At 48.4% G+C, this 14,217-nt stretch overlaps 1 protein-coding gene across 8 annotated transcripts in view; it reads right to left on the bottom strand.

The window, feature by feature from the left end:
- The window catches only part of pico (ras-associated and pleckstrin homology domains-containing protein pico), a 264,155-nt gene that overhangs the window by 51,671 nt on the left and 198,267 nt on the right, over positions 1-14,217 (bottom strand). For all 8 annotated transcript variants that reach the window (XM_075679553.1, XM_075679548.1, XM_075679549.1 and 5 more), the window contains 3 exons: positions 12,135-12,252; positions 4,016-4,290; positions 120-314 (listed from right to left, as the gene is read on the bottom strand). In XM_075679553.1, coding sequence (XP_075535668.1) covers positions 120-314; positions 4,016-4,290; positions 12,135-12,207 — 543 coding nt within the window. In that variant the 5' untranslated portion in view covers positions 12,208-12,252. The remainder of the gene's footprint in view (positions 1-119; positions 315-4,015; positions 4,291-12,134; positions 12,253-14,217) is intronic.

Consider the following 14,217-nt stretch of genomic DNA (forward strand, 5'->3'; position numbering starts at 1 on the left):
AAATTAAATCTGTCACATAGAAATGCTCAACTGATGCCCGAGATTTAAATTGAGTGACAATGAAAAGTGCAGGCATACCAGCATGCATTGTTTCAAACAAAGCCAGCATTTCCCCTCACCTGACAGGGTGATGATGCCAGGCCAGCGTTGGCCTTGGGCAAGCGAACGCTGTCGGCACTAGATCGCAAGACATTGTTTCCGCCACCAGACGAGGCTGAGGACTCGGAGGAGAGCATCGAGACATTGTCCGAGAAAGCCGAGTCATTGTCAGGGCTGTCTGTCCTAATGGCTCCATTTGTGGACACAATTCCATCCTGTTCCAAAAAGAAAATGGTCAGAATTAACCGTGCTCACAAAAAAATAAGCACAGTACGCTTCTCTTATCCAGCTGCCAAACACACATTTGGTGCATTTCCAGTAAGACTGTCCAGCTCATATGTGTAGCAAACATAAAGGCTCTTATTTAACATTTTTGTCCCTTTGTGATGCGGCAGAACTGAAAAACCCCAACTAATCATTTGTAAATCATCATAAACAAAAGCCAATATAGCTTCCAGCTGAGACTGCCAATGGCTTCCTTTTTGATACAATCATCATCATCATCATCATCATCGTCGTCGTCGTCGTCGTCATCATCATCATCATCAGCCTGGTTACGCCCACTGCAGGGCAACGGCCTCTCCCATACTTCTCCAACAAACTTAAAGAAGGGAATTGCGCTAAAAAAAGACACGGACGAGTAAGGACATGGACGGGCGCAAACTCGCGACTGATTTTATTCAGAAAGCACATACATATATATACCTAAATTTTCATTCAATCATTGCCTAAGCGCACATGCCAAGAACGTTTTCTCTTTCTTATACAATTTGATGCTAGAATCGCTTACGCATTTATCACCTGACTTATCAATGTAGAAAGCCTCTGCGAGTTCACGTGCTACCTGGTTACGACTGCGCCTTAAGATTTTGGTTCTAGCCAGCAAAGGCTGGCATGCTTTATCAGGCGTAGCCAAAGGGCATGCGCCGCAATGTAAGGGCAAATTTGACCCTTTTTCGTTAACCATAGAAAGCTTATGTTCCCTTAGTCGTTCATTTATACAACGGCCCGTCTGGCCGTTGTAAGGACATGGCCGTTGTCCATGTCCTTACTCGTCCGTGTCTTTTTTTAGCGCAATTCCCTTCTTTAAGTATGTACGACCGACTCGCCCAACAACGTGCTCTCCTGAATTACGTTTCTCCAACAACCCCGGTCATGTACTAATTGTGGCCATGTCGTCCCTGCAAACTTCTTAATCTCATCCGCCCACCTAACTTTCTGCCGCCCCCTGCTACGCTTCCCTTCCCTTGGGATCCAGTCCGTAACCCTTAATGACCATCGGTTATCTTCCCTCCTCATTACATGTCCTGCCCATGCCCATTTCTTTTTCTTGATTTCAACTAAGATGTCCTTAACTCGCGTTTGTTCCCTCACCCAATCTGCTCTTTTCTTATCCGTTAACGTTACACCTATCATTCTTCTTTCCATAGCTCGTTGTGTCGTCCTCAATTTGAGTAGAACCCTTTTCGTAAGCCTCCAGGTTTCTGCCCCGTAGGTGAGTACTGGTAAGACACAGCTATTATATACTTTTCTCTTGAGGGATAACGGCAACCTGCTGTTCATGATCTGAGAATGCCTGCCAAACGCACCCCAGCCCATTCTTATTCTTCTGATTATTTCCGTCTCATGATCCGGATCCGCCGTCACTACCTGCCCTAAGTAGATGTATTCATTCCCTTACCACTTCAAGTGCCTCACTACCTATTGTAAATTTCTGTTCTCTTCCAAGACTGTTACACATTACTTTAGTTTTCTGCAGATTATTTTTAGACCCACTCTTCTGCTTTGCCTCTCCAGGTCAGTGAGCATGCATTGCAATTGGTCCCCTGAGTTACTAAGCAAGGCAATATCATCAGCGAATCGCAAGTTACTAAGGTATTCTCCATTAACTTTTATCCCCAATTCTTCCCAATCCAAGGCTCTGAATACCTCCTGTAAACACGCTGTGAATAGCATTGGGGAGATCGTATCTCCCTGCCTGACCCCTTTATTGGGATTTTGTTGCTTTCTTTATGGAGGACTATGGTGGCTGTGGAGCCGCTATAGATATCTTTCAGTATTTTTACATACGGCTCGTCTACACCCTGATTCCGTAACGCCTCCATGACTGCTGAGGTTTCGACAGAATCAAATGCTTTCTCGTAATCAATGAAAGCTATATAAGGGGTTGGTTATATTCTGCACATTTCTCTATCACCTGATTGATAGTGTGAATATGGTCTATGGTTGAGTAGCCTTTCTGGAATCCTGCCTGGTCCTTTGCTTGAAAGAAGTCTAAAGTGTTCCTGATTCTATTTGTGATTACCTTAGGAAATTAGTAAATTAGAAGCCAACAAATTAGATAGAAAAACAAAGTGAAAGACATGAGACGAACTGTCAACGGGAGGTTTACTGGCACGGCAGCATATGTCAGGTGACGTTTTCTAAACCAATTCAAATAAAGCTCCACTAATAAACTGTGCACGAGGCTTAACTAGAACAGCAATACACTTCACTCCAAACTTTTATTTTCACATTTTTCAATATTTAGAATAGAATTTCTCCTAAATGGTTATGACTCCATTTCTAGTTGGCTTCAATTGTGCAATTGAGACATGTGCCCTAAAGTGAATAAATAAAACGTCAGTTAGTGAAATTCTGTTCATTAGCTAACAGCATACTGCAACATTTTGTGCAAGTAATGTCTGCCTCTTCAAGTATTCTGGCTGATGGGTCAATACTGCATTATCTGCTGCTTTTCAAGTGCTTCCACTATCTGTTTCCACTGGGAAAAAAGGAAATTGGCTGGCACTTTAGCTCTGGCTAAGCATAACCCATTGTGCGCTAGCACAGTTAACCTCAGTTTTACATACACTGTCTTTGCTTATCGCGGGTATGTGCTACTCGGTCCGTGTTAGTCTCCCACGAAGCTCTTTGATGCCAACTTGGGTTATTGGGTAGGTGCCAGTAGGTGTGTGCTTCACTGAGCTTATTTGACCAAGCACACAGCATACTCTTTGGCAGCATCCTTCACCCTCATAGCTTGAACGGTGGCATCTAAGCGGTGTTGTCGTTGTTCAGGAGTTTTGTTAGCCCGCGCATTTTTCGCGACCTTGGCACCAGCATCGAGATGGCATTCCCTCTGTACGGGAGTTTCATTTGTATGTTCACAACATTTTCTCAACCTGCCTGCTTCCAACTTCTCTCACTTAGCTACAGTGTCAGGATAAGACTACACTCGCTCACATTGTCATTTCAGCTGTAGTAGTGCATTTGGTTGAGCCCGGCGGTCTGCATTGACCAACCCAGATGAATGCGCAGTCTCATCCATGGCCCATCTCTGAAGAACTGCGACACTACTTGTTCTGACACGCTGCTAAACCATCCGAATGATGAGGAGAACCACGTGCGGTGCTTCCCCCCACTGGCCACAACTGCAGCCGAGAGCGGCTTTCTATTGGCTGCAGCTGTCGTGCTGTGGTCACTCCGATTGGCTGCACCGTGCGAGGTGTAAGCGTGTCATTGGTTGCAGATGGTTACTCTACTTAAACACATAGTGTACCTACTCCTTGCCTTCTCTCCAGTGCACGGCACTGCTGTTGGTTCTTCATGGTCGCACAGTGCACGGACAGACATACAATCACTTTTAGCCAGATTAGAAACCTTAGCGCTAGTGCATTAGAATGCCTGTATAAGCATGCACAATATGGATGTGCCGTGACATGCTAGCAGACGATTGATACAAACTCAGAAAACGTCACCTTATATAAATTGCGCGTCTTTAATTGCCATGTAAAAGACTAGTGTTTGGCTTTGACAAGTTATGAAAACTTGTGACCTTTTCTAAAGGGTAGCCTGTGCCATAGCTGCGTCTGAACGCAGTCATTTTGTTCTGAATATAGGAACAAAACCACGTGGTCTTGTATAACATTCTTGCCTGAAAAGGCCCAAAGTCCAGCTTGGTTCGACCCCCACTCGAAGAGCTGGACCGGCTGTGGCCAGAGGAACGCTGGCTGGAGGTGCCCGAGCTGAAAGGCGACACTTGGCCAATCACGGCGGATGCTGCCGTGACTGAGGGCACGACGAGTGGCACTGGGCTCGTGCTGGCATGGCGGCCGAGCAGATGGCCCTTTTGGCTGATCTCGCGCTCAAATTGCGTCTCCAGGGCACACAGCTCACCCAGGATCGCATCCAGCTCCACATCTTGGCTTTCTGGTGAAGGGGGGGGGGGAGGGGGGGAGTACACCTGGTTGCATTCATTGCCTGTCACTAATGGCTCCTCAGCCTGACTGGCATATTTGCTCTTGTAAGATCTACACATTGTAGAAGTCTGACTCTTTCCACCACTTACCGGGTGTCAGCTGCTGCTGTCTTGCTGATTATATGAGATGAGCAATTGGGTATGTGCCACTAGGGATGTGAACATCCTGTCCCCCAAAATAGGCACATTGCACTGGGTAGGTGTCGAGGTTGACAAGCGCAACAAGAAGTGAAGAAGTTGGCAACAAAAGTGGCCAAGTGTGGAGAGAGAGGTGAAGCAAACAAAATGGAACTAGCCTGTGCATTGAGCTAGGAGTGCAGAGCTATACAGTAGCAAAGAAGAAGCAAAGCGAAGGTAATTCTGCACACATAAAAGAAAGCTTTGCTTATAACTGATTACCACATGTGCGTGAGATCTGCCAACCTTTCTTATTTTTTATGATTTAAAAAAATATCTTAGCAGGGTATGGCTCTTACACAAATTAAGCAAATGAACACTCACTAAAACCACGGATGATGTTGCAAATGACATAAAAATAATGCAAGCTCCAGCTAAACACTACACACACATTTATTCAAAATTCAGCTCCAATAATCAAGTTCTGCTGCATTCTGTAACACTACTGCACGCAACGTCACTCCCGTTGTCACTGAAGCATACTGACTCATCAGTACACTCCCAAAGATGGTCATTGTGTGAATGCAGCATGCATTGTGGCGCATAACTTGCGGGGACCTTTCCTTTTCTTCGTTATTTTTCTTCAAACTTTTACTTCGAAAGTAGAATGTGCATGCCACACACAAGGGCGGTCTGATACAAGTAAATACAGTGCCGTACAGGTACGTATCCTGAGGAGGGCGGGTGAACGTGCCCACCTCCAAAGTTTCTGCGTACCAGGACGCTGCCACCTACCCAGCCCCCTACCCCATTTCCTTCCCCATACCACGGTCAGCTGCATGCCCCTGCCCCTGAAAAAAATTCCTGGCTTGCCACTGGGGCAGTACCATTTTACCTGCAGGGCAAGATAACTGACAACTAATTGTAGAGGTCGCCACAGTTCAGTGCTGTTTGTTAGGCTGCCACCAGAGTATGGCGCCCCTGTGACCTGTGTGTGTTTCCATATATGTTCAGGCCCAATAAAGGAGGGTCATTCCCTTTTCGTCTAAGCAAGCGGCGATACGTTTCAGTCCATCCCTGCATGCCCGTGCCCTGCGGCACTAACCACGCGACATGGTGTCAGAAGTGGCCGGATAACGCCCCCCCTGCCTTAGCCCTCACCTTATAGGAAGGCAGGCACCAAGATGTCTCTTGAGACCGGCGAGCCGTCGAAACTGTATGGCGTCAACTTTCAGCCGCCGGCACCGTTCGACTTCGCGAACCCGCCAATATGGGCGACATGGCTCAGCCGCTACGAAGACCACGTAGCGGTTTCAGGACTGACGCAAGCGTCGGAAGACATGCAGGTATGCTCGCTACTGTACTGCATGGGCCCAGAGGCCCGCCCGCTTCTCGAGACCTTCTCGCTTAACACCCAGTCGCTCGCTTCATACCAAGCCATTGCCACCCGCTTCACTGAGAACTTCGTGCACCCGGCAAACGAGCTTTACGAGTCGTCACGGTTCCACAGACGTGTTCAGCTACCCAACGAAAGCGTCGACACGTACTACGCAGAACTGCGCAGGATGGTTAAGCGCTGTAACTATTCGTCAGCTGCTGTCGAGGAAAGGCTCGGTACGCGACAGGTTCGTCGTCGGCCTCCCCGACTCCCGTCTCTCGGACCACTTGTGCTGGAACGCGAAGTTGACACTCCAGGGCGCTTGGACACAAGCCCGTCAATCCGAAGACGCCGACAGGGAAAAGGCGTTGCCCCAGAACCGCACCGAGCACTCCCGCGAGCTCAACCTCAACGCCACAAAAGCTAACAAGTTCCCCTCTCATCGTCGCTCCGGCGCTAAGCCTCGTTCGCTGCAGCCGCAAGCAGAGTGTTCACGCGAGCCGTCCTTATGTGAACTCTGCGGCCGCGTGCCTCATAGACATTCAGACTGCCCAGCCCGACGCTCCGGCTGCAACTTCTGCAAAAAGAAAGGCCACTTTGCCGAAGTATGCCGCTCACTGAAGTTCAAGCAGTACAGCTCAGCTCTGTTCACCTGCACGCCGTCGCGACGCCGGCTGCGGCAAAGTTAGTCGACTTCACCGTTGACGACTACACAGACACAGCGCAGTTCAAGGTTGACTTCAGAGCTGAAGTATCTGCCGTTTCCAGCGACTTTCCTACGTTGCCTGAGAAACTCGACCAAGTCGACACTCTGCTCACTGGCCCGGGAGGACAGCCACTGCGCGTGCTGGGCTCGTATCTGGCACAATTTCAGTGGCAAGGGAAAACAAGCTGTCAGCGCCTCTACGTGATCCAGTCTCTCACTGTGCCTCTTCTGGGACTGCCAGCGCTCCAAGCCCTCCAAGTATTTCGATTTCTTGATCAACTCAAGACTTCAAAAGCGACGCTGTACGCCAAGCTCTTCAATGGATCGGGCACTCTCAAGGACGAATACAACATCCGGTTGAACCTGATGTCGTACCTTTCTCGCTAAGCGTACCTCGCAGGATCCCCATCCCGCTGCTCGAGATCGTCCGCCGCGAGCTGGACAAATTGGAAAGTGCAGGCGTGATCCGTAGGGTCGACAAGCCAACACCATGGTGCTCAGGTCTCGTCGTCATCCGGAAAGGCGATGGTTCTTACCGGCTCTGCGTCGACTTGACACAACTGAACAAGGTCGTCCTCCGGGACCAACATATTCTACCAACTGTCGAGCAAGTCCTTGGCCTCCTCAGCGATGCAACAGTTTCTTCGAAGCTGGACGTGACCGCAAGCTTCCACCAGGTGAAGCTCTCTAAAGATTCCCAAGAGCTTACGACATTCATCACCCCATATGGCCGATACTGCTTCTGCCGGATCCCCTTTGGCATCACCTCTGCACCAGAGTACTTCCAAAAGCAGATGGCAAGAATCCTGGAGGGCCAAGAAGGAGTCGCCAATATGATAGACGATATTTTGGTTTTTGGACGCACCCGCCAGGAACATGACGCCAGCCTGAGCCAGGTGCTGTCTTGCCTTGCAAAAGCAGATATCACATTGAACCAGGACAAGTGTCGTTTTGGGGTACCCGAGGTCTTCTTCCTCGGAGTCGTCTCAGCACAGGGCATCAGGCCAGATCCGGGCAAGGTCAAAGCAGTCAAAGCCATGGAAGCTACAACGGACGTCGCCGGCGTTAGAAGACTTTTCGGAATGATGAATCATCTTGCCAGATTCTTGCCACACATCGCGGACGTCACGGCGCTCATCAGAGCCTTACTGAACAAGTCTGCGAGTCGGGTGTGGCAGCACGAGGAAAAGGCAGCATTCGAGAAAATCAAGGAACTCTTTGACGTCAGACAGGTGCATGGCCAAGTACCACCCGTCGTACGCCACTACAGTGTCTGCAGATGCAAGCTCATTCGGACTCGGCACTCTTTTGCTACAGACGCAACCCTCAGGAGAGCGCCGCCCAGTCGCATTCGCTTCGGGGTCAATGACCGAGACCGAGCAGCGTTACAGCCAGACTGAAAAAGAAGCATTGGCAACGACGTGGGCTAACCAAAGGTTCGACGAGTTCGTCCGTGGCATCCCCTTCGACGTCGAGACTGACCACCTGCCACTCGTTTCACTTCTGGGCAAGATGGAACTGGACATGTTGCCGCCTCGTATTCAGAGACTACGGCTGAAGACCATGCGATACCAGTTCTGTATGCTGCACTTGCCAGGAAAGCTGCTAGCCACAGCCGATACGTTGTCGCGCATCACCTACAAGCCACCCACTCCTCTAGACACTATCAAACTTTTTGCAGCACAGGTAGTTGGCTGCATGTCGGAAGTCTTGCCACTCAGCCCTAAAGACGTGGGACAGGCACAAAAGTCCGATGGCGAGTGCAAGGCCCTCGGCTCCTACTGCCAGCATGGTTGGCCGCAAAAGACCAAGATACCACTACACCTCTCAAAGTACGCCTCTGTGGCAGATGAGCTCACTGTCTGCGACGGTGTTCTGCTGAAAGGCGCCCGTATAGTCATCCCATCGTCTTTTCGACCAGCAGTCTTGACGCTGTTGCACGAAGGTCATCAGGGCATCAACAGGACCAAAGCCCTAGCTCGGGAGTCAGTTTGGTGGCCTGGTATCTCGACAGACATTGCCTCTCGCATCGCTAACTGTGAACAGTCCGCTTCCACCCGCGTGAACTTTGCAGAGCCCCTGCTCTCCACGGCGCTACCTGGACATCCCTGGGAATTCCTTGGAATGAACTTGTTCCACCTCAACGGCCAGATGTTCATCCTGGTGGTGGACTATTACTCAAGGTTCCCTGAGGTTGTGACCCTAAGGAGCACGACAGCTCAAGCAGTCATTGACGCTCTCAAATCCATCTTTGCCCGCTATGGAATCCCGCAAGAAGTAAGATCAGACAATGGCCCACCGTTCTCGTCGCAAGAGTTCGCAGCATTTGCAGTGTCATACAGCTTTACCCACAGGACCAGCAGTCCACACTACGCTCAATCGAACGGAGAGGCGGAGAGGATGGTGCATACAATCAAGGACCTGTTTCACAAGTCAAAGGATCCTCATCTGGCTCTGCTCAGCTATCGGGATACTCCAGGAGTCAATGGCTTTAGTCTAGCCCAGCTGTTAAAGGGACATTAACTCAGAACCAGAGTCCCAAAGCAAGACTCCCAGCTACGCCCCAACTGGCCGCCAACGAAAGATGTCGTTGCCAAGGGCGTGGCTGACAAGCAGAAGCAGGCCGACAACTACAACAGGCATCATGAAGCTCAAGACTTACCGCCACTCCAAACAGGTCAGCGTGTCTGGGTGCGACCTGATCAAATGCAGGCTATGGTCCTCAGTCCGGGGCAAAGACCAAGAAGCTATGTGGTCGAAACGGAGCAAGGTGGCACCCGACAGCGCAACCGGCGTCACCTAGTGCCTTTCAGGCCTACTACCTCCGGAGAGGAACCACCACCACTGCAGCAAGTTCACTGTCAGGAACCTCAGCCTGCCAACATCTTGGAATCAATGGTCCCCCTCGGACAGTCTGTGCAACAGGCCCCTGCAGCCAGGGACCGCAGTGACGGTGTGACACGAACACGTTACGGCCAGCCTGTTGTTCCGCCGCGCCCTTTGAACTTGTGAAACTTTTGACCCGTTTGGCTTCCTGAGTCCCTCCCGTCTAACCTTCAATGCTTCAAGGGGGGAGATGTAGAGGTTGCCACAGTTCAGCCCTGTTTGTTAGGCTGCCACCAGAGTGTGGCGCCCCCTGTGACCTAAGTGTGTGTCTATTGGCGGCGAGGAGCTACGGAGTCGCCATCTATCGGAAGCGCCTCACTGGCGTAGTATGAGGGATCATGCGGCGCGCTCCTCATAGGTTTTGCTGTCAGCGCTCACTGAAAACACCACGCGTGAGCTCTCCCGGACATTTCTGTAAGTACTTTCGAAATGAGAGAAGTTTTTTACTGTCTAAATAATAATCTTGGGCAAACTGAAAGCACATAATCGTTTACAGACGCTATCTCTTTACCGGATACGTACAGTGCGCAGTTGCCGCGATGTAGTCTCCCGAACCGGCTTCTTGAAACGCTGAGAGCAAACTATGTGAAATATGTTCTTATAGTGTTTGTATAACTAAATGGAGCATAATAGAATGAAGCCTCAATGCAGCGACTGACTGCGCGTCTGCATGCTTGTCCGTGCACTGTTTCGCTTTCGCCGCGTGCGCATTTTTGCACTGTGGCACGAGCTTTAGGCTGCAGAATATGAGTATTTGACAGTATGAGCATTTGACAGGCGCCCACGCAACATTGGTTGCGTGGGCGCTATCAGAGCTGTTAAAAAATAATTGCATTGTAAAGACTTCCGACGCCTACGGGGACTGTGATGTGCCGTTGCGACGATTCAATCTTTTTTTTTCTTCTAAATTCTTGGACGTTTCAATATTATTTCTCGAGTTGTGTCGCACTGCATGTTTATTGGTGTTCTCAGCGTGCGATTTGCTGCTGCTTCTTTTTTGTAATCCAGTGTAATAATTCATAACACAAACATGACCATATGCCGTGCTTTTTTTTAATGTGCTTCTTACCACTCCCTTTCCACTACAATGAACTTGCCAGTATCTATAGCATGGACAAGTTCATAGACCAGACCGTCATGACATTAGTCCGGCAGTGGACTCGGGCAAGTGTCTCAGTGCGCGTTTTCCGAACATCGCAGACTCGGCGCCGTAGCAGAAATCTTCCTCGCGTCTGTGCTTGCTGCATACCTGAGTTGTAGCCGATGACTGTTTGCCAATTTTATGTTTCGCGAGCTAAGCTTCACGCAGCTTCTTGTCCTGCGGTTATGTGTGAATAAGGCTGACACCGGGCTCCGTTGCGTACGTCCGGCGCTGCAGCGCCGAGCAGTAGCCTACCATGTTGCGCGCCTTCAAAGGCAGCCACTACTTATTGTAGTGCCTTCAAGCGTTGTAAAGGAGACACTCGAAGCGGGAAAATCTCGGCACTAAATGAGGACCGTAGAGTACGAGGAAATTTAAACTCGTTTTGAGCTCGCTTCAGCGCTCCCGAAGCAGCCGACGCGGCCGCTATGTCCACGTGATCCCTAATAGCACGTCACGGCGACGGTGACGCCAGCTTTTCTAGTGGTGGAGCTCGAGGCCGATATATGTTCAGGCCCCATAAAGGAGGACCATTCCCTTTTCATCTAAGCAAGCGGCGGTACGTGTCGGTCCGTCCCTGCGTGCCCGTGCCCCGCGGCACTAACCACGCAACACTAATAAAGGCCACCAGCAAAACCTTCCTTCAACTATATCCAATGTTCTTATTCTATCTTACTTGCATAACTAATTTCTTTACAGATAATCTAGGGGCCAAAGTCAGACACATGATGTTACTCAGGAACAAATGTGCTAAGTAGGCGATGGAGGAGGTTGACAAGATAAGCACCTAGACAAACATCGTGGAAGTATTAATTTCTATGGTGATTCCAAGTCTGTGTTCTCTTATACCTTGTGCACCCAGTAAGTACTAAAGAGGCGCTACTTTGGAGTAGATGGCACTGTACATGTAAGTATACTCTAGGCAAGGCTCAATCAGTCAATAACAGTTCAGCATACTTAACCTACTAAAATGTTTTGATTCACAATGTCGAGAAGCAATGGCTCTAAAAGTTATGAAAATGCCTGTCTGATGGCTTAATTAATACTGTCATTCAAAGCATTCATATTATATATGTACGTATTCTACAGAAAATCAACATACAACACTAACCAGTGCAATAAAAAGGCCTCCAACTGACACCAACTACTACAGTGTCAAGTCATATGGGTGCAAGGGCTTCTCCTGCCTAAAATATTCTTTTATACTAGTTCACATAAGAACATGAATCACCTATGGATTTTGTACTACACTTCGTGATGCTCCTTGCATAAAAAAGCAGGTTCAGCTGATGAAGTAATCTTCTCAATCAGCTTAATTGACAGGTGCATTTGGTAAGGGCACATGATGCAAGAAAATGCAGCAGCATAAGCACTTTTCCATTCAATTTGTTCAGAATGATGAAAGTTAGCTACTACCTCACCTTTTATTGAAGATGTAGGAGTGGAATGGCCATGTAATGCATGCAAATAACTACCAGTGTAAGAAATCGCAATATCGCAATAAAAAAAAAAAGAAATCAACTGTCCGAGTATTCATGCATTTTTCTCAACAACAGTTACAACTGACCTTCCAAGTTGACCATGGAAAAGCGGTAGCCATCCAGCCTCGGTGTGGACACTAAAGCTGGGTCCGTCGTCATGCCATGGCCAGTTCGAGCATTGGCACTGCTCAGGCTATCCAGACCCTGGAAGAACCACAGAATGTTAGCAGCCAAGGGCACACTTCATTGTCCCATTCACCAAAAGTCTTTAGTCATAAATGGCTGCTATCACAGTCTACCATTCACACAAAGTCAGCAGCTTTTATGCTGGGGATGTGAATAGAAGAGATCAGAATGTAGAAATGACATTTACATGGCATGCTTCAATAAAGAACGGTCTTCAAAACTTCCCATTGTCTCTCTTTTTTTTTTTTATGTGGATGCAAGCATGCGACCAGCATGCCTGCACCCATTTAAATTTATGAATGTTGTAAGGTTGATGTCCAAGGACTCGCAGTCTTTACATGAAGCAAACAAGGTAAAAAAAACAGCAAAGAAGGAAATTAAAAATTGGATTATGGGGTTTTACGTGCCAAAACCACTTTCTGATTATGAGGCACGCTGTAGTGGGGGCTCTGGAAATTTTGACCACCTGGGGTTCTTTAGTGCGCACCTAAATCCAAGTACACGGGTGTTTTCGCATTTCGCCCCCATCGAAATGCGGCCGCTGTGGCTGGGATTCGATCCCGCGACCTCGTGCTCAGCAGCTCAACACCATAGCCACTGAGCAACCACGGTGGGTTGAAAAGAAGGAACAGTAGAAAGTAAGTCGCCAACTAAATTTTCAAACCTACTCGATTATTCAGAATTGCTGATGACACTGCCACTAACTCTACCAAACTAATGCAGAATGGCAACCAAAGTTTCAGACATAGTACCATGTCTTGTTAGATTTCTCAGACTGGTTCATGTGCATGCGATTACAAAAACATGGCAAGTGTGAGCCATGCTGCCACCACTCGAGCCGTGCCCGTGCAACCAGTGCCCTCACTTTAGTTTTTGAGGTGGTTCCTCTGCTTTGCAAGTGCCATACAGTCCCACTGCAACATGTTTCGCTGACTCAGCACCAAACTGCAACTTCAGCTGCAGACTCCCGAACTACACTGGTTAGGCCGAGCTAGCAGTAGTGCCAGGCGGCATGCCATAGCAGGATGCTCGCCCTTGATATGTTTTCACCCGCAGACGATTACATAGAGACTGGGCATGCAATCACGTGCATGAGCTGAACTGACAACGCGTGTGAAGTGGAGTTTCATGCTCAGGCAATCAGACACCGCAACACTGCGAATGCCAACAAATTTTTACTATGTGTGCATGCTGGCAGGAATGGCAGATGCTTGCACATGGCATAAATACTAAAAGCTCCAAGCAAATAGCTGTAAAATTAACAACAAATTATTGCATGACTGTAAGCAAACATATAACATTGCCATCAGTTAAAAGGCATAAAAGAAATTAATGCCACAAACAAAAAGCAAAAGCCACTCTAAGCAAACAAGGAGGAGGTAGAATTGGGGACACTTAATAGCCATGGTGTGCAGTTAATAACTCTCCAAATATTGAAGCATTGCGTTTAGTGACAATTAAGTCAGGTATAGTAGTATATTTCATTGCGCTATGGTGTCGGGCAAAAATGAGTTTTTAAAGGTGTTGGTAGTACCGTGGAGACGACGTGTGCCGTCTCCAGGGTACTACCACACCTTTAACAACTTATCCCACAACCTTTGCAAAATGCATAAGTTGTCCAATGTTCCACACTCCCAGGGTTCTACTAGGAAACATAAATACCCAAGAAAGTGGATGGGGAAACAGCGCCACGGTAGCTCAATTGGTAGAGCATTACAGGCGAAATACGAAGGTTGTGGGATTGTTCCCCACCTTTGACAAGTTGTTTTTTTCATACACTTTCATTTCCATTAATTTATTGTTTCTTTGTGCATTTATTAAGCACAAGTAATTTCCCCTCTGTTGTCCTTGGTGTCAGTGCTTCTTGGCTTATCACGTATATCTTTGCAACTGGACTACCCACGCACCTTACAATGGGTATCGTTGTGTAAAGGAAAGAAGCCATTATGCATGGATTGTGTGCAGAGATGGCGCTATCGTCGC

Source organism: Dermacentor variabilis, chromosome 2 (genome assembly GCF_050947875.1).
Source record: "Dermacentor variabilis isolate Ectoservices chromosome 2, ASM5094787v1, whole genome shotgun sequence".
NCBI lineage: Eukaryota > Metazoa > Arthropoda > Arachnida > Ixodida > Ixodidae > Dermacentor > Dermacentor variabilis.